This window comes from Mobula hypostoma, chromosome 10, assembly GCF_963921235.1.
Source record: "Mobula hypostoma chromosome 10, sMobHyp1.1, whole genome shotgun sequence".
Lineage (NCBI taxonomy): Eukaryota > Metazoa > Chordata > Chondrichthyes > Myliobatiformes > Myliobatidae > Mobula > Mobula hypostoma.
In genome coordinates this window covers 6,626,185-6,647,844 of record NC_086106.1, presented here as the reverse complement: position 1 = coordinate 6,647,844, position 21,660 = coordinate 6,626,185, and the positions used below count along the sequence as shown (strand labels likewise).

General features: G+C 49.1%; 1 protein-coding gene across 1 annotated transcript; it reads left to right on the top strand.

Moving 5' to 3' along the window:
• Positions 1-1,674: 1,674 nt before the first annotated feature.
• rhoub (ras homolog family member Ub) lies at positions 1,675-19,763 on the top strand. The gene is made up of 3 exons (XM_063059943.1): positions 1,675-2,064; positions 14,182-14,240; positions 14,937-19,763. Exons 1-3 carry the CDS (start codon positions 1,845-1,847, stop codon positions 15,393-15,395), a joined length of 738 nt encoding a protein of 245 aa, XP_062916013.1. The 5' UTR covers positions 1,675-1,844; the 3' UTR covers positions 15,396-19,763.
• Positions 19,764-21,660: the final 1,897 nt, after the last annotated feature.

Sequence of the window (21,660 nt, the reverse complement as noted above, 5' to 3'; positions counted from 1 at the left end):
CACCAGCGGATGGCTTCGTGCTCGGGGTTCCAGCGCCTGCCGTCTCTTGTGCCCCGTTTTCCTCTGCCTGAGCTTGCGCGCATCTGTCGAAGTGACTCTTAAAGTGTTGCTGCTGTACCTGAGGTGATGGTGTTGCAGGATACAGAAAATCTCACCATGACAACAGGCAAACATCAATTGACCAAAATAAGTTTTGATTTATTTAAAATAAAATGCTAACACAAGTAGCTCAGCTGCCCTGGTTTGCAAACCGAGACAGCTAGGAGGCAACATTCCTGTTTGACTCTGACCAACAGACACCACAAATTAGTAACTCACCGCCCCCCCCCCATAACTTTACATACCTACATACAATTGGTCTATGTGCAAAAGAGCTTCTTGCACATTCTAACCTACACAAAATGCTGGAGGAACTCAGCAAGTCAGGCAGTATCTATGGAAATGAACAAACGGTTAACATTTTGGGCCGAGACCCGCCTTCAGGACCGAGACGGCTGTGGGGGGGGGGAGTAAAATGTGGGGAGGGAGGAAGGAGGATGAGCTGGAAGCTGATAGGTGAAGCCAGGTGGGTGGGAAAGGTCACGGGTTGGAGAAGAAGTCGTCTGATAGGAGAGGAGAGTGTGTGAAAGGGGAGGGGCCTGTGTGTCGAATGGGAGGGGCTTATGTGAGATCATTCAAGACGAATGGTGGGGCTGCAGGTATAAACTCGATGGGCTGAATGGCCACATTCTTCTCCTATATTCACTATTCAAACAATTCCAGAATCTCGAGTGATCCTATTCTTTGAGGAGTCATACTCTGACATTGTGATAGCGTTGAGTGGTTGTTCAGAGGAAATTCGTTCAGTGACCATTTTATCAGCTACCTCCTGTACACCCGTCTGTTAATCCAAATATCTAATCAGCCAATCATGAGGCACCAACCCAGTGCATAAAAGCACGCAGACATGGTCAAGAGGTTCAGAACAAACATCAGAATGGGGGAAGAAATGTGATCCAAGTGGCTTTGACCGTGGAGTGATTGTTGGTGCCAGACGGGGCGGTTTGAGTATCTCAGAAACGGCTGATCTCCTGGGGTTTTCACGCACGGCAGTCTCTAGAGTTTACAGCGAATGGTGCGAGAGACAAAAACATCCAGTGAGCGGCAGGTCTGCGGGTGAAAACACCTTGTTAATGAACGGCCAGGCGGGTTCAGGCTTACGGGAAGGCGACAGGAACTCAAATAACCACGCGTTACAACAGTGGTGTGCAGAAGAGCATCTCTGAACGGACAACACTTTGACCGCTGAAGTGGACGGGCTGCAGCAACCGAGGATTCTGTGGCCACTTAATTAGGTACAGGAGGTACTAGATAAAGCGGCCAGTGTGTGTGTGTATTATACGCTTTTAAAACTGGAGCAAATTAACACACAGGAGCAGAATTAGAGGACCGCCCGGCCGGATTCGGTGTCGACGTGCGTTCAGATTTTCTAATTGTGGTATCCTTTCCGCTTTTAACAAAGTGTTCTTCCCACGAGAGTTTTTTAAAAGTTTTTTTTCCCGCCTTCCGCTTCCCCGCCCCGGTTTCAATCGGCTCTGCCTCTCTATCACAATCGCTCTGTCACCGCCGCTTCGAGGGGCGGAGCTCGCCGGCGGTGTCTATAAAAGAGGGAGGGAGTCCAATTGTTCCAGAGCGATTGAACTTTAGAGGGGAGGAGTGGGATTGAGTGCCAGGAGGCTCTTTAGCCGCCAGCTCTCCTTCCCACGAAGTTGACACGACGCGGAAAAAAAAAAGTTTTCAAACTTTTTTTTCCCCCAGATTTGGGTAGTTGCGAAGACCCGTCTTCTCCTCCCGCAGGCTGAATAATGCCTCCCCAGGACCTGTTGGACTATCGAGTACAGTTCGCTCCTCCCGTGCCGCCCCACAGACCCAGGCAGGACACTCGGAACGGCAGCCCCCGGGAGCGGTTCCTCAAATGCGTCCTACTGGGAGATGGGGCAGTTGGTAAAACGAGTCTCGTCGTGAGTTATACAACGAACGGTTACCCAACCAAGTACGTCCCGACCGCTTTTGACGACTTCTCGGGTAGGTATTCCTCATTATATGTCATCTGCATTTTTAAAAAAAAATAACCAATTTGTGCTTTTCTAGCAAAAAAAACTTTGCAGTAAAATATTCAGCTCGCGGGTTCCACGTTTTATCGGTTAGGTAGCAGCAAAGTTCAAAGATCGTCTTTATACTAGCTTGTTACTGACAGTGGAAATGTTGGCTTCACGCTGCAATTGCTGAGGCCGGTGCCTTACTCCCTCGATAAAGTCGCACCAAGTATGTTTTAAGACAGAGGTTAGTCAGGGCACGAAGGGATACGGGGAGAAAGGCAGCAGATTGGGGCTGAGGGGGTGGGGGTGGGAATCAGATCGGCCATGATGTAATGGCGGAGTAGACTCGATGGGCCAAATGGCCTAATTCTGCTCCCGTATCTTACGGTCCATTCCAAAGCGTGGCCATAGTTAAAACATAATGCAGGCTTTCGGGTTAACCGCCCGTTCCGAATCAGATTTATTACCACCGGCATATGTCGTGAAATGTGCTGTTTTGCGGCGTCAGTACATTATAATGCATAATAATTTTTTTTAAAAAACTAAAATTTCAATATATAAAAATAAATGGGTCGTGTAACGAGAGCAAAAACAAATGAGGTCATGTAGTGAGAGTGTGGGACAGTACAGGTGGGTGCAGGCGAGCTCGATTTCTATAGATTTACCGAGTATGCCCGCAGGAAAATGAATCTTGGGGTTGTATGTGCTGACCTATGTACTCTGATAATAAAGCTTACTTTTAAGCAAAGTTTGTACAGGTATATGGATAGTGGGGGTACAGGGGGCTGTGGTCTCGGTCGATGGGAGGAGGCAGTTTAAATGGTTTCGGCCCGGACTAGATGGACCGAATGGTGTCCGTCTGTCCCTCCCTGCGACGATGACAACGCTCACGATCTGCACAATCTGAGACCTTTTTTTATGGGTGCTTTTGGCACGATTATGGGTACAGCGATGGGGACGGCACGCGTTGTTAATCGATTTTAAAAATGTACTTGTGTTGAGTGATTCGATGGTCGCGGGAGTTTTCTTTGGGGGGGGTCAATGCAATCTTGAAATTAGTTCTGTGCTGGACAAGTAAATGAACCCTAGTTAGCTAGCATGGAAACTTTTTTTCCCCATTGATTAGCGGCTGTGATTAAGTATCGCTGTTTACTGAATAACTCCCGGCCAAGGCCGTTGCGGTGAAAGCAACGCGGCCGAAGTTATTCTGAACAAGCGCCCCTGGCGTGTCAGTGACTAAATGGGGTGGTCAAAGGAGGAGGTGGTCGAGAGTCCGCGGCGTTGGGAACCGAACCCGGGATTTCGCAGCGGCAGAACGCGATCTGCTGGGGGAGGCTGTCGGCGTTTCAGGCCGGGACCCTCGGGCATTAGAGGTGCAGCCTGACCTCCAGCGTTCTGTGCGTCCGTGTGCCGCGTCGCACTCCCAGCGGCTGCGGGATGCAGTCGTGTTCATGATCTGTGGGTGGGTACTGGCGGGTCCAGAGGCTGGAGAGGCAGCGTCGGCCCTACGAGGAGGAGAGGAAGTGGAACCGGGTTGGAGGGTGGGAGCTGGCTGGGAGAGGGGAGTTGGGTGCGCCCGAGACGGGTGGGGGAGAAAGACAGAAAGATCCCTGTGACGGAGCGAACCCTTGCAACTTGGGGGTACTATGTTGGTCTGAGCTAAAGGTCGGTGATTCAATTGTCCTGTTGCACGGGTCCAATAAGCCCCGATGGACGGTCTCAGCCCAAACACTAAACTGTTTCTTCCCGTCTATAGATCAGAATCCGGTTTGATATGGTGACATTTGTCTTTGTGGCAACAGTATAATGGCAATACATAATTAAAACGAGTATGTGTATCTATGTAAAAACTAAGTAGAGCAAAAATAGGGGGGGATAAAAGTAATGAGGTAGTGTTCATGGGTTCAATGTCCATTCAGAAATCGGATGGCAGAGGGGAAGAAATTTTAAAAGGGATAGATAAGGAAAGCTGTTTCCATTGGTAGGTGAGACTAGAACTAGGGGACATTGCCTCAAGATTCAGGGGAGAAGATTTAGGATGGAGATGAGGAGAAACTGTTTCACCCAGAGAGTGGTGAATCTGTGGAATTCTCTGCCCAGGGAAGCAGTTGAGGCTTCCTCACTAAATATATTTAAGATACAGTTGGATAGGTTTTTACATAGTAAGGGAATTAAGGGTTATGGGGGAAAGGCAGGTCGATGGAGCTGAGTTTACGGACAGATCAGCTATGATCTTATTGAATGGCGGGGCAGGCTCGATGGGCCGGATGGCCTACTCCTGCTCCTGTTTCTTAAGTTCTTATGTAAGAAGCTGTTCCTGAATCGTTGTGTGTGTGTGTGTGTGTGTGTGTGTGTGTGTCTGTGTCTGTCTGTGTCTTCAGGCTCCTGTACCACCTCCCCGATGGTAGCAATGAGAAGAGGGCGTGTCCTGAGTGATGGATGCTGCCTTTCTGAGGCATTGCTCCCTGAAGATGTCCTGGACACTGCAGGGGCTCGTGCCTGTGATGGAGCTGAGTCTCTGATCCTGGTGCTGTGATCGGTATCTCACTGACCTGCTGAGTTTCTCCAACGTTTTGTGCGTTTCGTTCTGCCTCTCCCTGGATTTCCAGCATCTGAAGAATCTCTTCAGTTCAAAGTTCAATTGTTATTCAACCAGATATGAATGCCCGTGAATACAGCCAAACAAAACAGTGTTACTCCGGGGGCCACAATGCAAAACACAGTACCAACAGTCACACACGCAAATAGCAGATAACAGAAGAATGTAGTCCAAGTCCCTGTCTCCGTGAATGTTGCAGCAGTCTGCAGTCGAACACAATACAATTTTTCTTTATTGCTCCTGTGTTTTTGATTTTGAGCACTGAGTGCCGGATTGGAGCAGGATCACTGGGTGGAAACGATCCTGTGGAGTTGTGCGGAGGAAGACGAGGAGTTGATCCTGGTGCTGTGATCGGTATCTCACTGGCAATCCGTGTCACCAGACGTGGCGGTGTCGCTGCCTCCGTCCCAGACACCCTGGTTCAGTGCTGACCTCGGGCGCTGTCTGTGTGGAGTTTGCATGTTCTCCCGGTGGTTCCCCACCCCCACCCCCCACCGTCCCAAAGACAGGCAGCTTTGGTGAAATAATTGGCTGCCCTAAATTGCCCTTGGGGTGTAAGTGAGTGGTGTTATTATGAGGGGAGTTGATGGAAATGTGTGGGGGTGGGGGGAGAATAAAATAGAATTATTGTACGTGAGTGCTTGATGGTTATCACAGTCTAGATGGTCTGAATGGCCTTTTTCTGTACTGCTGTAAACTGCCCCTACTGTGTAGAATCTGGAAATATGGAGAGAGTATAGGTGATACTCTTCCAGGAGCTAGCACTAACCTTATGGGTGGAAAGATTATTTGACAGGAGTTTCCTTGTTAAGTTGGTTGCAATACGCCATTTATTATCAAAGTGCATGCTATCTTGAGATTTATTTGTTTTTGTTTGTTGATTGAGATACATTTCAGAATAGACCCTTCCAGCCCTTCGAGCCACACCACCCAGCGAACCCCTGATTTAACCCCAGCCTAATCATGGAACAATTTACAACAACCAACTAACCTACCAACCGGTTCGCCTTTGGACTGTGGGAGGAAACTGGAGCACCCGGAGGAAACCCACTCGGACACGGGGAAAACATACAAACTCCTTACAGGCAGCGGCAGGAATTGAACCCGGGTCGCTGGTACTGTAAAGCAGCACACGGTTCTTGCAGACATTTACAGGAAAATAAAGAGAATACAATTTATCAGAGTGGAAAAAAATCTATACATAGAGACTGACAAACAACCAATGTGGAAAAAGACAAATTGTTGCAATAAACAATACTGCAGACATGAGTTGGAGTCCTTGAAATTGAGGTTGTTGAATCAGTTCAGAGTTGGGGTGAGTGAAGTTATCCACACTGGTTCAGGAGTCTGATGTGTGGAATCAGTTCAGAGTTGGGGTGAGTGAAGTTATCCACACTGGTTCAGGAGCCTGATGTGTGGGACAGTTCAGAGTTGGGGTGAGTGAAGTTATCCACACTGGTTCAGGAGTCTGACGTGTGGAATCAGTTCAGAGTTGGGGTGAGTGAAGTTATCCACACCGGTTCAGGAGTCTGACGTGTGGAATCAGTTCAGAGTTGGGGTGAGTGAAGTTATCCACACTGGTTCAGGAGTCTGACGTGTGGAATCAGTTCAGAGTTGGGGTGAGTGAAGTTATCCACACTGGTTCAGGAGTCTGACGTGTGGAATCAGTTCAGAGTTGGGGTGAGTGAAGTTATCCACACTGGTTCAGGAGCCTGATGACTGTATTATGTTACAGCACTATAATTCTTTTAAAAAAAGAATTGTTATAAAGTGGTTTGTGATTTTTCTGATTGAATATAAAAGCCCCTATCAAAGCCAGGTTTGGCAATATTAAGATATGGTTTATAAAAGAAAGTTTATGCTGGTGGTCCAAGTCTAGGTTGCAATGAGTGGCCCACCCAGCGGAGATCAGCGGCTGTCAGGGAGACGCTACAAGTCCATCACCACCAGGCCTACACATCACCTCTGAAGCTTCTTTCCTGTAGTTATCCAGCTTCTCAACAAAACTCACTCAGGTGTAATTCCCGCACAACATCTGTCAAATGGCCTTTCCTGTTCTCCTTGTTCTGTTGATAATTTTTGAGTCTGTTCATATTTCAGTGTGATTATTGATGTTTACGCATGTGACCGTTCTGCTAATTGTTGCTTACTCATGGCTGTTTGCACTCTTGTCTTGTGAATTGTTGGTCGCTATTGTGTTGTCTGATATGGTATTGTCCTGTGTCTTATGCTCGGCACCGAACCACAATCAATTCTGGGCTGTTTCACAGGCTGGCAATAAAGTGACTCTGATCGGGCCACAGCACGGCTCCAATCACCTCAGCGGAAAGGCAAGTGAGGGTGCACAGGAGGTTTAGGATGTTCCCGGGACAGGAAGATTGTGGCTGAGGAATGATTGGAGACAGTGTGGTAGTTTCCTCTGGAGCAAGAGGCCCAGAGCGACTTCTCAAAGTTAATTTACTATCAAAGTGCATATATGTCACTGCACACGAGGTGCAGATTCACTTTCTTGCAGGCGTTCACACTAAAGATCCCAAGTACATTTATTATGAAAGTCTGTATGTGGCGTACAACTCTGAGATTCACCGTCCTCACAGACAGCCACAAAACAAACCATGGAACCAAGCCGCTCAAAGAAAAAAAAACCCCACCCCCCGCACGCAAAAAAAAAACAAGTCATGCAAACGGCAACGAAAAAACAAGTGAAAAAGCACAGAATGTAAAACACCAAATCGAAAGAGTCCAGGTATATCTAGTTTGGCTCAGTGTTCGTTACCCGCAGGCTGGCTTGTTTCAAAAGTCGCCCAAAATAGCAACCAGACATTGCAGAGTCTAATCCACAAACTGCATCAGTTTGTAAATACAAAGGAACGCGGTAGAATCAAAGAGGAAATCGGACGTGCAAGAGACAAACCGTGCAATTACAAAAGAAAATGATAATAATAAGCAATAAATATTGAGGATGCCTTGAAAGTGAGTCCATAGGTTGCATTAGTGTTGGGGTGAGTGGAGTTGTCTCCTCTGGTTCAAGAGCCTGATGGTTGAGGGGGGAATAACTGTTCCTGAACCTGGTGGTGTGAGTCCTGAGCTCCTTTACCACCAGGTTCAGCACGGGGAAGAGAGCGGGGCGTGGGTGGGGGGAGTCCCTGACGATGGGCACTGCTTTGCCACGACAACGCTCCGTGTAGACGGAGGGGAGGGGAGGCCTTTACCTGTTCATGATGGGCTGATTGTCTTGTCTCTGAGGGGAGACAAGATGACTGTGTTTACATTTTTTTCCCTTGGCAGCAGGGATAATTCATGTTTGTGTCGATGCCGTAAAGATATTTTTGGTATAAATAAAGGCATTTAACAAAATCAAAACACACACACAAGCACACACCTTTTAAAAAAAAAACACAGTTAGATGCAGAGTAAAGTTTAGCCAGAGTCTCTGGCATGGGTTAGATCCCGCTCTCTCCACAGAGTTCCATCGATCAGTATTACGCAAAGTGAAGTAATCATGACGTCTTGTAACCTTGCCCACCCCCCACCCCCAAAGATCAGAGCAGCCGCATATCACTGGGGGCGGGAAAATGAGGTCAGTATGTTTTCTGTCTTTTTCCACGTCCCATTCTGTACCCCTGCTGATTCTGCCCTTTGACAGGAACCGGGGCACTGACCGACAAGGCCGTTCCCCTGACCTCGCGAAAGGAGCTAACTGTTGTGATGCTTTCAGATATGTAAAGAACACGTCTGAGCGATTTTTCTTCCCCCCGCCCCCCTGTGGGATTCTGAAGAGCAGTTGGGTGGCAGAGAGAGGAGCAGGTTTTAAAAAGCCTGGTGGAAATATTTATTTATTGAGATACGGGGTGGAATAAACCCTTCTGGCCCTTTGAACTATGCCACTCAGCAATAACCCAATTGTCCAATCACAGGATGATTTACAATGACCAATTAACCTACCAACCGGTATGTCTTTGGACTGTGGGAGGAAACCGGAGCACCCGGAGGAAACCCGCGCGGTCACGGGGAGAACGTACAAACTCCTTACAGGCAGTGGCGGGAATTGAACCCGGGTCACTGGTACTGTAATCCGTTATGCTAACCGCTACGCTACCATGCCACCCCAAACTCTGAAGTGAGGAGATCGTCGACTGTTCTCAACAGCATGTTTGTATTAATTTGCGATCAAAGAACTTGTGATAAAATCCCAATGATCACTAGTTTTTGTCCAGGTTAGATTGATTAGTTCATTACCAACCCATCTCCCAGTTCCCACCATAACCTTTCACTGAAGGTGGTGGCACATCACAACAGTAGTGAAGGGTCCTCAGTCACCTTTCACTCCATGTCACTGGACCCTGACCCCGACCTGTCAAGGACCGTCCAGTGTATCTGCCTCCCTGCGTTGAACAAGGTCACGCACAGGCGTTCTCCATTAAGGGAATCCACCCTAACGTCCCAGTTATGTGGATCCCGGATTGGACTCTGGCCAACTGAAGGCCAACCAATAATAGTGGGCTTCCGTTTGTCTTGTGAGACCATGGATTTGCGCCTCGTAAGGTTTCCAGGGCGCAGACCTGGGCAAGGTTGTATGGAACAGCGGTCCCCAACCACCGGGCCGCGAGGAAACGATATGAGTCAGCTGCACCTTTCCTCATTCCCTGTCACGCACTGTTGAATTTGAACATAGGGTTGCCAACTGTCCCGCATTTGCCGGGACATCCCGTATATCGGGCTAAATTGGTTTGTCCCATACGAGACCGCCCTTGTCCCGTATTTCCCCCACTAAGGTAGAGCGTTCCTATGAAACCTTTCGCGCTGAAATGGCGTGAAGCGAAGAAGCAATTACCATTAATTTATACAGGAAAAATTTTGTGAGTGTTCCCAGACCCAAAAAATAACCAACCAAATCATACCAAATAACACATAAAACAGAAAATAAATAACACTAACATATAGTAAAAGCAGGAACGATATGATAAATACACAGCCTATATAAAGTAGAAATAATGTATGTACAGTATAGTCGGGAAGATGAAGGCAAAACCGATTTGTGGGGGGAGAAATCGGAATGTATGCACACGCGCACACAGGTGCCTGCGCAAGGCATCATGGTCATGGTAGTCTTTCCTGGGGTAAAGTGTCCCGGGATTTGACTGCTACTTTTATCCCTTATTTGAGAGTGAGAAAGTTGGCAACCCTAACTGTAAAAGACATGTCGAGGTGAGCTTAACCCTACTTTAACGCCACCCTCGCCCTCAGTCAGCCAGTCCGCAAGAATGTTGTCAATATTAAACCGGCCCGCGATGCAAAAAAGGTTGGGGACCCTGGTATGGAAGACCGGCAGTTGCCCATGCTGCAAGTCTCCCCTCTCCACGACACCAATGTTGTCCAAGGGAAGGGCACTAGAGCCAATACAGCTTGGCACCAGTGTCGTCGCAGAGCAATGTGTGATTAAGTACCTTGCTCAAGGACACAACACACTGCCTCAGCTGAGGCTCGAACTAGCGACCTTCAGATCACTAGACCGACGCCTTAACCACTTGGCCACGCGCCAACGGCCAACCAATAGACAACCCCTTGGAACGGGGGTTCCCAACCAGGGGCTGGGGGGGGCACAGACCCTTGCTTATTGGCACTGGTCTGTGACATAAAAAGGTTGGGAAAACCCTGCCGTAGGAGACCATCAGACTTAGCTTGGGTGGTCACACCACGAAGGTTTCTTCTTTGTTATGACTCATTCTACAAAGTCTCTCGCTCTCCCTATCTATGGAGATGAGTCCCACCCTCGGGAATTCCTGAGGAGTGATCTGGTTGGGAAGAGGGGTTTCCAGGGATTTGGCTTCATGTTCATGGGGAAGGTGGAGCTGTTTTAACTAGGGCAGGGAGCATTATAAGGATACTTAGTGAAGTGTAGCCAACTATGAGATGGTTACAGGCAGCGGGATCTCGTTTGGATTGCTTACCTGGGAGACACTAGAGAATACCCAGGAAGGAAGTGCTTATTTTTCAGAAGCAAGTTGTGATCTGAGTGGTGGGGTGAGGGGGAGAGGTGAAGTTCACTGGGAAACGATAAAAAGGAAACTTTTTTCAACGTTTTAGATGGCACAGGTGAGTCTCAGCAACTTGTGTCTGGGAACAAAGAAAATAACAAAATATTTTGTTGATCACGCAACACACATCAAAGTTGCTGGTGAACGCAGCAGGCCAGGCAGCATCTCTAGGAAGAGGTACAGTCGATGGTTCAGGCCGAGACCCTTCGTCAGGACTAACTGAAAGAAGAGCTAGTAAGAGATTTGAGAGGGGGAGGGGGAGATCCGAAATGATAGGAGGAGACAGGAGGGGGAGGGATGGAGCCAAGAGCTGGACAGGTGATTGGCAAAAGGGATATGAGAGGATCATGGGACAGGAGGCCGAGGGAGAAAGACAAGGGAGAGGGGGAAAAACCCAGAGGATGGGCAAGGGGTATAGTGAGAGGGACAGAGGGAGAAAAAGGAGAGAGAGAGAGAGAGCGAATGTGTGTATATAAATAAATAACGGATGGGGTATGAGGGGGAGGTGGGGCATTAGCGGAAGTTAGAGAAGTCAATGTTCATGCCCTCAGGTTGGAGGCTACCCAGATGGAATATAAGGTGTTGTTCCTCCAACCTGAGTGTGGCTTCATCTTTACAGTAGAGGAGGCCGTGGATAGACATATCAGAATGGGAATGGGATGTGGAATTAAAATGTGTGGCCACTGGGAGATCCTGCTTTCTCTGGCGGACTTGCTTGAATTTCCAGCATCTGCAGAATTCTTCGTGTTTACTTTGTTGATCACTCTCCTTTTCTCTGGTAAACGGTCATCGTAAGCGATACCCTGTAACTTCACTTTGAGCTGGGAGACGGATCGACGTGGCAGGCCCGAGGCAAGGGCTCATCGCCAAGAGCGCGGGAGCCCTGAGGTTCCATCGGTTTTAAGCGCCCGGCCGAACTGGAAAGGCGGCGTACAGGTGGAATCGAAGCCGTGGGGCCCAGGCCCCAGAGTGTATCGGGGCGACCGAACCCGGTGTTTGGACAACAATTTAGGCGCTGGGCCGCATCGTAAAGATCGGGGTGCCGGGGCCCGAGGCGAGGAATGGGCCGGTTCAGCTTTCTGCTCCGCGGGCTTTAGTCGGCTCTGCGCTGAACCGAGGGTCCGTGGATGCCTCCGGACCAGAGCACACAATTTGTTTTTTTTTAAATTTTCCTCTGCACATTGGGGTGCTTGAGGGTCTTTTTCTAATGGATTATCTTTGTTCTGTGGCTGGCTGTGAGGAGATGAACCTCAGGGTTATAACGTGTGCTTTCTTCAATAAGAGTACTTTGAAGTTTTGAAACGTTCAGGACGAGGAAGAGTAAAAAGATGGTCACTATTGCCTTTGGACGGAAAGCAATGATCTATACCAGCTCTCGGATAAATTCCTCCACCCCCACGTTTTCTGTATCCTGTTCCTTACCTCCCCCCCCAATTTCGACATTTCAGCTTGTGACCCCTCTCCCTCCTGGACTGGGAGGGATGAGGGAAGATGGCTGGTATGCGAGGAGAGGGGAAGGGGTGGAGGGTGGTAAATGGATCCAGCTGAGGGTGGGGGGGGGGTGTCCCACAATGTACAGCAGCCGCTTGGCTTGCAAATCCACCAGGGGTTGGGATTTGGGAAGCGAGCTGAGCACTCGGTCGGGAAGGGGAGTGAGAACCCCCAGTGGGTGAGCATGCAAACTCCACACGCGCAGACCGTGCTGGACCGGACATCAGGGTCGGCTCTCTGGCTGGTAGGCCGCTGTGAAACAGGCCACCCGGCCCACTGTGTCCATGTGGAGCAGCCACTGATCCCGTTTCCTCCCTCTTCTACCCGCGCCCCCGCCCCGGCATTCCATCCGTCGGTCGATGCCGGACCAAAATCAACCCCCGTTCTCCGGCACTTCCCCATGCTGGCTGAGTCCGTCTCTGAGGATTCCGGCAGATGAGGTACCCTGGGGAACATTCTGACCAGATGCGGCACTGGCAGTATGGAGGGGCCACAGCGCAGGATCTGGAAAAGGCTGCAGTGGGTTGTGCCCACCAGGGGCACTTGCCTGAAAGTAAAGTGGAACTTTTTGGCCTCACTGCTAAGTAAGCAGTGACACGCCCTCTCTCCGTCCTTGGCCAGTTCGGTCAAATACATCGTTGTCCTGTGTGGGAGGTGCTGTACAAATGCAAGTTGTTGCTGGTGTGCGGGTCAATTCCTAAAGCCCAGGGCACTGGCACAGAACCATCTTTGGTCCTTTTGCTGCTAGGCTACCGTGGACCCTTGGCACCTTGCCTGTCGCACCCCCCCCCACCCCCCCAGTGTCATGGGCAGCAATTCGACTGTTCGGCCGGGCACTGCTGCTCAGAAGGAAGGACAGAGAGCTGTCCCCCTCCCCCTCCCAGCTACACAAAGTGCTTGTAAAGTTAAGCAAGCTGTACGAGATGAAAAAAAACTGAACAGAAACTCAAGGTCAGGCTTGGGACTTTCCGTCTCCGGCACATCAGGAGGTGTGTGTACGCTTCTGTGAGTCGCCGCTAGTTGGGAGGGAGGTGGGTGCTGGAGACCCATCCATGTCGGTACCACAGGGCTTCTACCTACAGCCCTGATGTGAGACCAAGGGACCTCTGACGCCTGAGCCCCTCTGATCTCCCGCTCAGAATGTTTGTTCAACGTCATAATCTGCCTGTTCCTGCACAGAGTCCAAAGTCTAAAGTCTTCAGATCAGGTTTCCCGGCAGGGATTATTAGTGAGTGAAATTCCCGTCCTCCCGGTTTTATCCGACTTTCAATGCTGTCCGCGTGACGTTTGGACGCCTTCCCTGCGACTGCGCGGGATTCCCTGGGCGCTGGGGTTCCGATTTGCCCGAGGCGTGTGGGTTGGTAGGGTGAACTGGTTGCCGTGCGTTGTCCCTGGTGTAGGCCGGTGGTGAGACTCGGCGCGAGCACGGGATGACAGGGAAATGACCGGCTGTGCAGTGGGATTGCCGAACGCTGGGTACAGTCTCGATGGGCCAAACGGTCACCTCGCTGTGAGGAATAAAACGAAAACCCAGGAGATTCTGCCCTTGCTGGAAATCTCGTTCAACACGCACACAACGCTGGAGGGACTCAGGTCCACGGACCCCTTGGTTAATGGTAGGGCCCATGGCATAAAAAATGGTTGGGAGCCCCTGATCAATGGAGAAGAGTAAATTGTTGATATTTTAGTTTGAGATGCCTCTTCAGGATTGGAAAGGTAGGGAGCAGAAGCTCGAACAAGAACTTGGGAGGCTTCTGTCCCCTTCCTTTTCAGCCCTGATGAAGCGTCTCGGCCTGAAAGATTGACTGTCCATTCATCTCCACAGATGCAGCCTGGCCTGCTGAGTTCCTCCAGCCTTTCATGTGTGTGTGTTGGGTAACACCACCCCTGTGTCTCGGGTCGAATATTCACTTTGTTCAATCTTTTCTATCCCGGCACGAAAGTTAACCTAACAGAAGTTTCCTTTGTCTCGTAGCTGTGGTGCAGGTCAACGGGACCCCAATAAGACTGCAGCTGTGCGACACGGCAGGCCAAGTGAGTATTTACGCAGTGGTCCTCCCGCCCCCTTCGCCCTCGGTGCACCTGGGTCACTCTACACCTTTGGCCTTTCACCTGGCCTCAGTGAAGCCTCCCAGTAACAGACACACAAGACGTGAAAGCAAAATGAGGCCTTTTGGCCCATCGAGCCTGCTCTAGCACTCCATCATGACTGATTTATTATCCCTCTCAACCCCAATCTCCTGTTTTCTCCCCGTAACCTTTGAGACCACGACTAATCAAGAACCTATTAACTTCTGTGTCCCATATCAGGTTTATCATCACTCACGTAGGTCATGATTTTTACTGGGGCTGCAGTACATTGCCATACAGAAAATTACCACAGTACTGTGCAAAAGTCTTAGGCACCCTAGATATACATATGCCTAAGACTTCTGCACAGTACTGATTTGTCCAAACTTCTCTTAAGTGTTACAGTCGAACTTGGGTCCACCACTTCCGCTGGCAGCTCGTCCCACCCTTCTGCCACTCTCTACATGAAAAAGTTCAAAGGGAAGTTTTATTCTTTTCACTAATTTTTCACACTGATTATTGGCTTGTTGTGTATAAAATGGCTGCTGAGTTTCCAACATGGCCTCGGGGCATGTCTGAAGCTGGGATGGTCTCAGCAGAAGCGTTGGATAACCCCGAACCCACCTCTTGTCTCTCTTTCCTCTCCCCTGCTTCCCCCAGGACGAGTTCGACAAGCTCCGTCCCTTCTGTTACCACAACTCGGCCGTCTTCCTCCTCTGCTTCAGCGTGGTCAGTCCTTCGTCCTTCCAGAATGTGGTGGAGAAGTGGATGCCCGAGATCCGGTCCCACTGCCCCACCGCCCCTGTGGTCCTGGTGGGGACCCAGTGCGACCTTCGCGGAGATGTCAAGGTGCTGATCGACCTGGCCGCTTGCAAGGAGAAGCCGGTACCCTCAGCCGCGGCCCACAGCCTGGCTGAGAAGATCGGGGCCGTGGCCTACATCGAGTGCTCCTCGTTGACCCAGAAGAACCTGAAGGAGGTCTTCGACATGGCCATTGTCTGCGGCCTCCGCCAGCTGGACAGGCAGGAGGCCAGCGAGCGCAAGATGAAGGCGCTGACCGCCAACAAAATGAGGACTCTGTCGCGATCCTGGTGGAAGAAATACATCTGCGTTGTATGAAAATTGTGGGGTGGGCAATGGGTCACAGGGATGCTTGCCGAACTTCTGGGGTGGGGGCGGTGGTGTGAGTGATGCCCAAGATGGAATTGGGGAGCAAAGGGTGATTCCTTGCTGTGCGTTTTTACATCCACTGAGCAGATATGGTGACACAGCAACTGCAGATGTTGGAATCTGGAGCTATAATGCAGTTTTGGAGGAGCACAACAGGTCAGGCAACACCTGCGGAGGGAAATGGGCAGTCAATGTTGACCAGATGAAGAGTCTCGACCCTCAATGTCAACCGTCCACTTCCCTCTGCTGATGCCAGCAGACCCGCTGAGTTCCTCCGGTGTTCTGTGAGATATTTTCATTATTGTCACGTTTTGCAGGGGACTCTTGGGTTAGCTGGCGGGTCGGCCCTGGGAGAGGTGAACGGGGTTGGCGGGCGGCCAGCACTCTCACTGCTCAGTCAACCCTCGATTGGGCTTTGGCTGTGCTCAAGGTGTGAGGGGTGGGGAGGACTTGATCGCAAAATCCCCTTCCAGTGTGCAGTTGCTGGTCGGGTGGTACCAAGGCCTGCGGTCCTCCAACCCCACTGACAAGTGGACAGCATCTTGATCTCTGGGCCTGACCTCCTGGGAGAGTTCATCTTCCTCCCCATCCCACTTGGTCACCAGGAGAATGCCATCGAAATTTAGAACGAAATATGACATTTGTGTGGCACCCTGCCTAACCAGCACCCCCTAACCTAGCCAATGATCAGACCTAGGCAAGTTCAATGCAAGGTCCCACAAGCACCAGCTCACCACTTTGCTACGGACAACTGTCCTGCTCCTCTTGGTAGGAGGTAGGGTGAACTTCAGATCTTGTATGCAAAAGTAAGCAGGCCTCATGTCAAAGTCCCTTTACCCGGGTGAAGAGGGTGAAAGTGCCCCCCCTCATCTTCACAAAATGCCAATAAAGTTCCCAACTTCTGCTGTGTTTATTTCAGCTTTCCAGCATCTGCAGTATTTTAGTTTCCTGAGATCATTAGATTACTCAAGGCTTCTTCAAGGTAACGACTCTTCCCATCTTCGGGGAACATAGTATTTAGCCAGTGCTCCGAAATTCTCTGACAATCTGATTTACCCTTCGGTGCCTCGGTTATATTTTTAATTACTCCTACAGTGTTGAAGCACAGCCTCCATCCCTCTTCTGGGAAGTTATTAACTTCGCAACTCTCGCTCGCTAAGTGTCGGGTGTAATGTCTGTGGGAGGCAGCTACCTGTGGGGGTGTTTTTTTTTTTGGGGAGTTCGTTTTGCCGTTAGACATGGTGCTCAACGCCGTCACAATTTCTGCTCCGAAACTTTTAGGAGTTGGGTTTTGTGTGTGTGTGCGTGCTACAGTTGATCCAAGCAAGGGGCCCTTCAAGGTGCCTGTGTCAACAATTCCTAATTATAAGAGAAAACGCACCTCTATTACGATCCTTTACACCAAGGTTTCCCAACCTTTTTCTTTTAAAAACATTAACCGAGGGGTCCATAGACCCCAGGCTGGGAACTCCAGCTCGAAACTTCTGTGTACTCAGTCCTCTTACCCCAGAAACCAGAATAAGAAAGCTTTACAATAATGTTTACTGTTTAGTGGCTGCTATAGTCACCCGTGCAAAAATCAGTACTACTGTAACCAGGGGCAACCAAGAAGACGTGCCGGCAAGTAATTGAAAGGGTCTGCGAAAGCAGCCTAACGATGTTTTTGAGTGTTTCAGGACAATGCCTTTCACTGCTCAGTGCTGCCCTGGCTGAGTTTGGCTGACTTTATTAGATTCTGGGGATTTTATTGCCACAGTTTGCCCTTGATACTGTTGGCACGTTGCCTCCTGAACGTTAGGAACGAAAGCAGTTTTGTTTCAAGTGCAGGTTACTGGAGAGCAGCCCCGTGACATCCACGTCCTGGCTGCCCTTGAATTCAAGCCGGAGACTTGGGCATTTTAGGGGTTTTCACACTGCAGGTCCCTACCCTCCAGCGCCGCGCGTGCGTCTGCACCGCGTTGGGAGTCTGTGCCCAACTCTAGATGTTCCAGGAGCGGCTACGAGATGAGGTGTGTGGGCAGAGTGCCACCTGGGCAATTGGGTGGCAGCTGGCCATCGGCTAGGGTGCAAGACCACTTGGTTGGCATATCCCCCGAGTATTGTCAGGGTTCAGACTGATTCATTTATCAGATGTACCTCGAAATATAGTAAAATGGGTCATTTGTATTAACAGCCCAAGGATTTGCTGGGAGCAACCACGCATTCTGGCACCGACATAGCTCAATATGTTTACAGAACACAAGCAACAACAGGAGGAGAACAAGCCCCCATTCCTCCCTCCTACGCACACACACAGTCCTCTAATCCCAGGGCCCCCAGCCTCCAGTGGATTTAGACATTTAGACTCTCAGACACTGGGCTTTCGACTCGTGCATCCAAGCCATCGGGTCTCAGCTTCCAATCGACCTACGCAGACTTTGATCTTCAATGTTGAGTCCAGAACTTAACTGGAAGTCAAAGAGAAGAGGTCGATCAGAAATCTGGAAGCCAACACCCAATGGGCAATTAACATCATCTGGCTGATGGCTGCCTTCGGTGTTATCGGCTACCACGAAACGACCCTAAGAACTTTGAGAATTTGGGGTTAGTTATTAGTGACTACACTGGACAATATTTTTTTTCTCTGAAAGTGTTGCATCCTCAGATTTTTTTTTTGTTTACGATAGACTGCTTGAAGCTGAACACAAATATAACTTCAGACTACTTGTATCGCGTAGGAATTTGGAGAAACAAGAGATTAACTTTTATAGAATATAATGTGTTTAATTGCATAATGGTGCTGAAGCTTTACAATAGTTCAACTAAGCTAAAAAATATTTTGTTGGTGACTTTCATTTGTACTCAGTGTCTGAGGCTTCTCCCTTAAGTGTCCAACAATAATCAGCCAGCATTGATGGGTTCCAGTTGCCCTGATACTATTTCTCCATGACCACAATGTCCTGGTGAAACCTTTCACCATGCTCATCACTGACAGCATCAAGATTTGCAGGGAAGAAGTCTAAATGGGAATGCAGAAAATGAATCTTTAGTGACATGTTGCACTTCATGGTTTTGTATGCTTGAAGCATGTTGTCAACCAGCTGTGTGTAGTTTGGTGCTCTGCAGCTGCCCAAGACAATTTTCAACAACATCCTTGAATGCCTTCCATGCGATTTTCTCCTGTCCCACTAGAAGTTCTTCGAATTGCCTGTCATTGATGACCAATAAAAATTTCTTCCTTAATCTTCCCACCAGTTATTCTGACAAGCTATGAATTGAAATAACAGTTATAGGCGATTTCAAAAAAAAAAGGTGCATAGGGAAATTTTGTAGTGATTTTTTTGATCAACAGCCAAAAATTTCAGTAAGTAAAATCGTTTGTTGTAGATAAAGACGGACTATAACCAACTGAGAGCTAGCTCCTCTTGGTTTACCTATCACTTTCACACTGGGGATAGGTGGGGAATCTGGGATGAGCGGGGAAATTATGTGGGAGGGGAAGAAATGAAGTGGGGAAAGGGTTAGAAGTGCTTCCATTGACACATGGGAGATGTGTGAAATATTAAAAGATGCTTCTTTTTTGCAGAAGTTTATATTCTAGTTCAAATGTATAAGTGTATAACGCAGGTGAAACAAGCCACGCGGATAGTATTACCAGCGTGAAAGTTAAGTCAAAGACGCAGAAGCAGTTTGGAGGTTGTGTTTTTGAAATAATTTACACTGGGGTTGTGGAGCAGGCGAGGATGACCCCCACCCTCGAGGGTGGGGGCACTGCTTTGTAAGCAGCTGGACTCAACTGCTGCAGCATGAAGTGGAAAAAATAAAATGTCTGTATTTTCCAAACAAAGTGCATCTCGTCTGCTTTCCTGTCGCTAAAGAAAACTCATTCATGAGAATGTTGCCAGGGCCTTGAGGGCCAGATTTGTAGGAGGAGGGTAGAATTTTATAACTGGGAGACCGCTTTGCCAAGCACCTAGGCTGTGCCCGCCAGAAAAAGCAGGATCTCCTAGTGGCCACCCTTTTTCAATTCTACTTCCCTTTCCCATCCTGACATGTCTATCTGTGGCTTCTGCTGCTGTAGTAAGACCACTCATTTGGAGGATTGGCACCTTGTATTCTTTAATCTGATGGCACGAAAGTCAATCCCTCGAACTTCCAGAAATTGCACCACCCCCTTCACCATTCCCCAATTCCTTCTCCCTCTCCCACTTTCCCTGTTCCCTTTCTTCCATGGTCTTATGTCCTCTCCGATCAGATTTCCCTCTTCTGCCTTTTATCTCTTGCACCAATCAACTTCCAACGTTTCAGGCCGGAACCATTCGTCAGGACTGAAGAGGGAAGGGGCAGAGGCCCTATAAAAAAGGTGGGGGGAGGGTGGGAAGGAGAAGGCTGGTAGGTTCCAGGTGAAAAACCAGTAAGGGGAAAGATAAAGGGGTGAGGGAGGTGATAGGCAGGAAAGGTGAAGAAGGAATAGGGGAAAACACAATGGGTAGTAGCAGCTGGAGGAGGGGGCAGAGTGAAACTGGGAGGGGGAGGGAACTACCGGAAGTTGGAGAATTCTGTGTTCATACCAAGGGGCTGGATGGTATATGAGGTGTTGCTCCTCCAACCTGAGTTTAGCCTCATCACGGCGGTAGAGGAGGCCATGTGTGGACATATCCGAATGGGGATGTGAAGCGAGATAATTTCCAGCATCTGCAGAATTCCTCGTGTTTGCAATAGAGCTTGTGGGTCCAGGATAGGACTGTATAGTCATCAAAGATCTCACCGTTAAAGGAGTGGACATCGTCATTGGATTTCAATGGACAACCGAAGGAGAAGAAGATGTATATATCATTTACAATAATAATGTTTTAAGTATTATGTATTACAATGCACTGCTGCAACATATCAGCAAATTTCATGACATATGCTTGTGATATTAAATCTGATTCTGACTGACATGAGTGTAACTGGACAGGGCGATCTCATTGACCAGAAGCACCTGTATCTACACTGTATCTCTAAATAAATATTTAAAATTAAAATTATAGGGGGCATAGATTATCATAGTCATTGGTCACTACAGCAAAGGCCCTTTGGCCTATCTAGTCCGTGCTGAACTATTAATCTACCCAGTTCCATTGGCCAGCACCCAGACCATTGCCCTCCAGACCTCTCCTATCCATGTACTTATCCAAACTTCTCTTAAACGTTGCAGTCAAACCCACATCCACCGCTGCTCATTCCACTCTCTCACCACCCTCAGAGTGAAGTTTCCCCTCATGTTCCTCTTAATGTTTCACCTTTCACCCTTAGCCCATGACCTCTAAGTTCTAGTCTCGCCCAACCCGAGTGGGAAAATCCCTTTCAAATCTCTTACTAGCTCTTCTTTCAGTTGGTCCTGACGAAGGGTCTCGGCCCGAAATGTCGACTGTACCTCTTCCTAGAGATGCTGCCTGGCCTGCTGCGTTCACCAGCAACTTTTGTGTGTGTTGCTCAAAGACCATAAGATATAGGAGCAGAATTAGGCCATTTGGCCCATCGAGTCTGCTCAGCCATTTCATCAGGCCGATCCAGTTCCCTCTCAACCTCATTCTCCTGTCTTCTTCTCACAACCCTTCATGCCTTGACCATCATGAGTCTATCAACCTTCACCTTAAGTATACCCAATGACTTGACCTCCACAGGCAGCTATGGCAACAAATTCCACAAATTCACCGCTCTCTGGCTAAAGAAATTCCTCCTCATCTCCATTCTAAATGGACGTTCCTCTATTCTGAGGCTGTATTCTCAGGTCTTAGACTCTCCCACCATAGGAAACATCCTCTCCAAATCTTCTCTATCGAGGCCTTTCAACATTCAATAGGTTTCAATGAGGCACCGCCTCTCTTTCTTCTGAATTCCAGAGAGTACAGGCCCAGAGCCATCAAACGCTCCTCTTACGATAAGTCTTTCAATCCCGGAATCATTTTCGTGATCCTCCTTTGAACCCCCTTCAATATCAGCACATCTCTTCTTAGATAAGAGGCTCAGAACTGCTTACAATACTCCAACTAAGGCCCCGGCGTCTCAAATAGCCTCTAACAACCAAGCCCAGCTTCTGGCCTTCACAAGTGGCTTAGCTTCTAAGCCCGGCGGGACTGTTTCTACTGAAAGGGAAAAGGCAGGTTACTGGCACCGTAAAACCAGTCGTTTTGGGCAGATGGGGCTCGTCAGCCGTGGTTGGCAGCTCACCTAGGAGAAGGAAAACTCT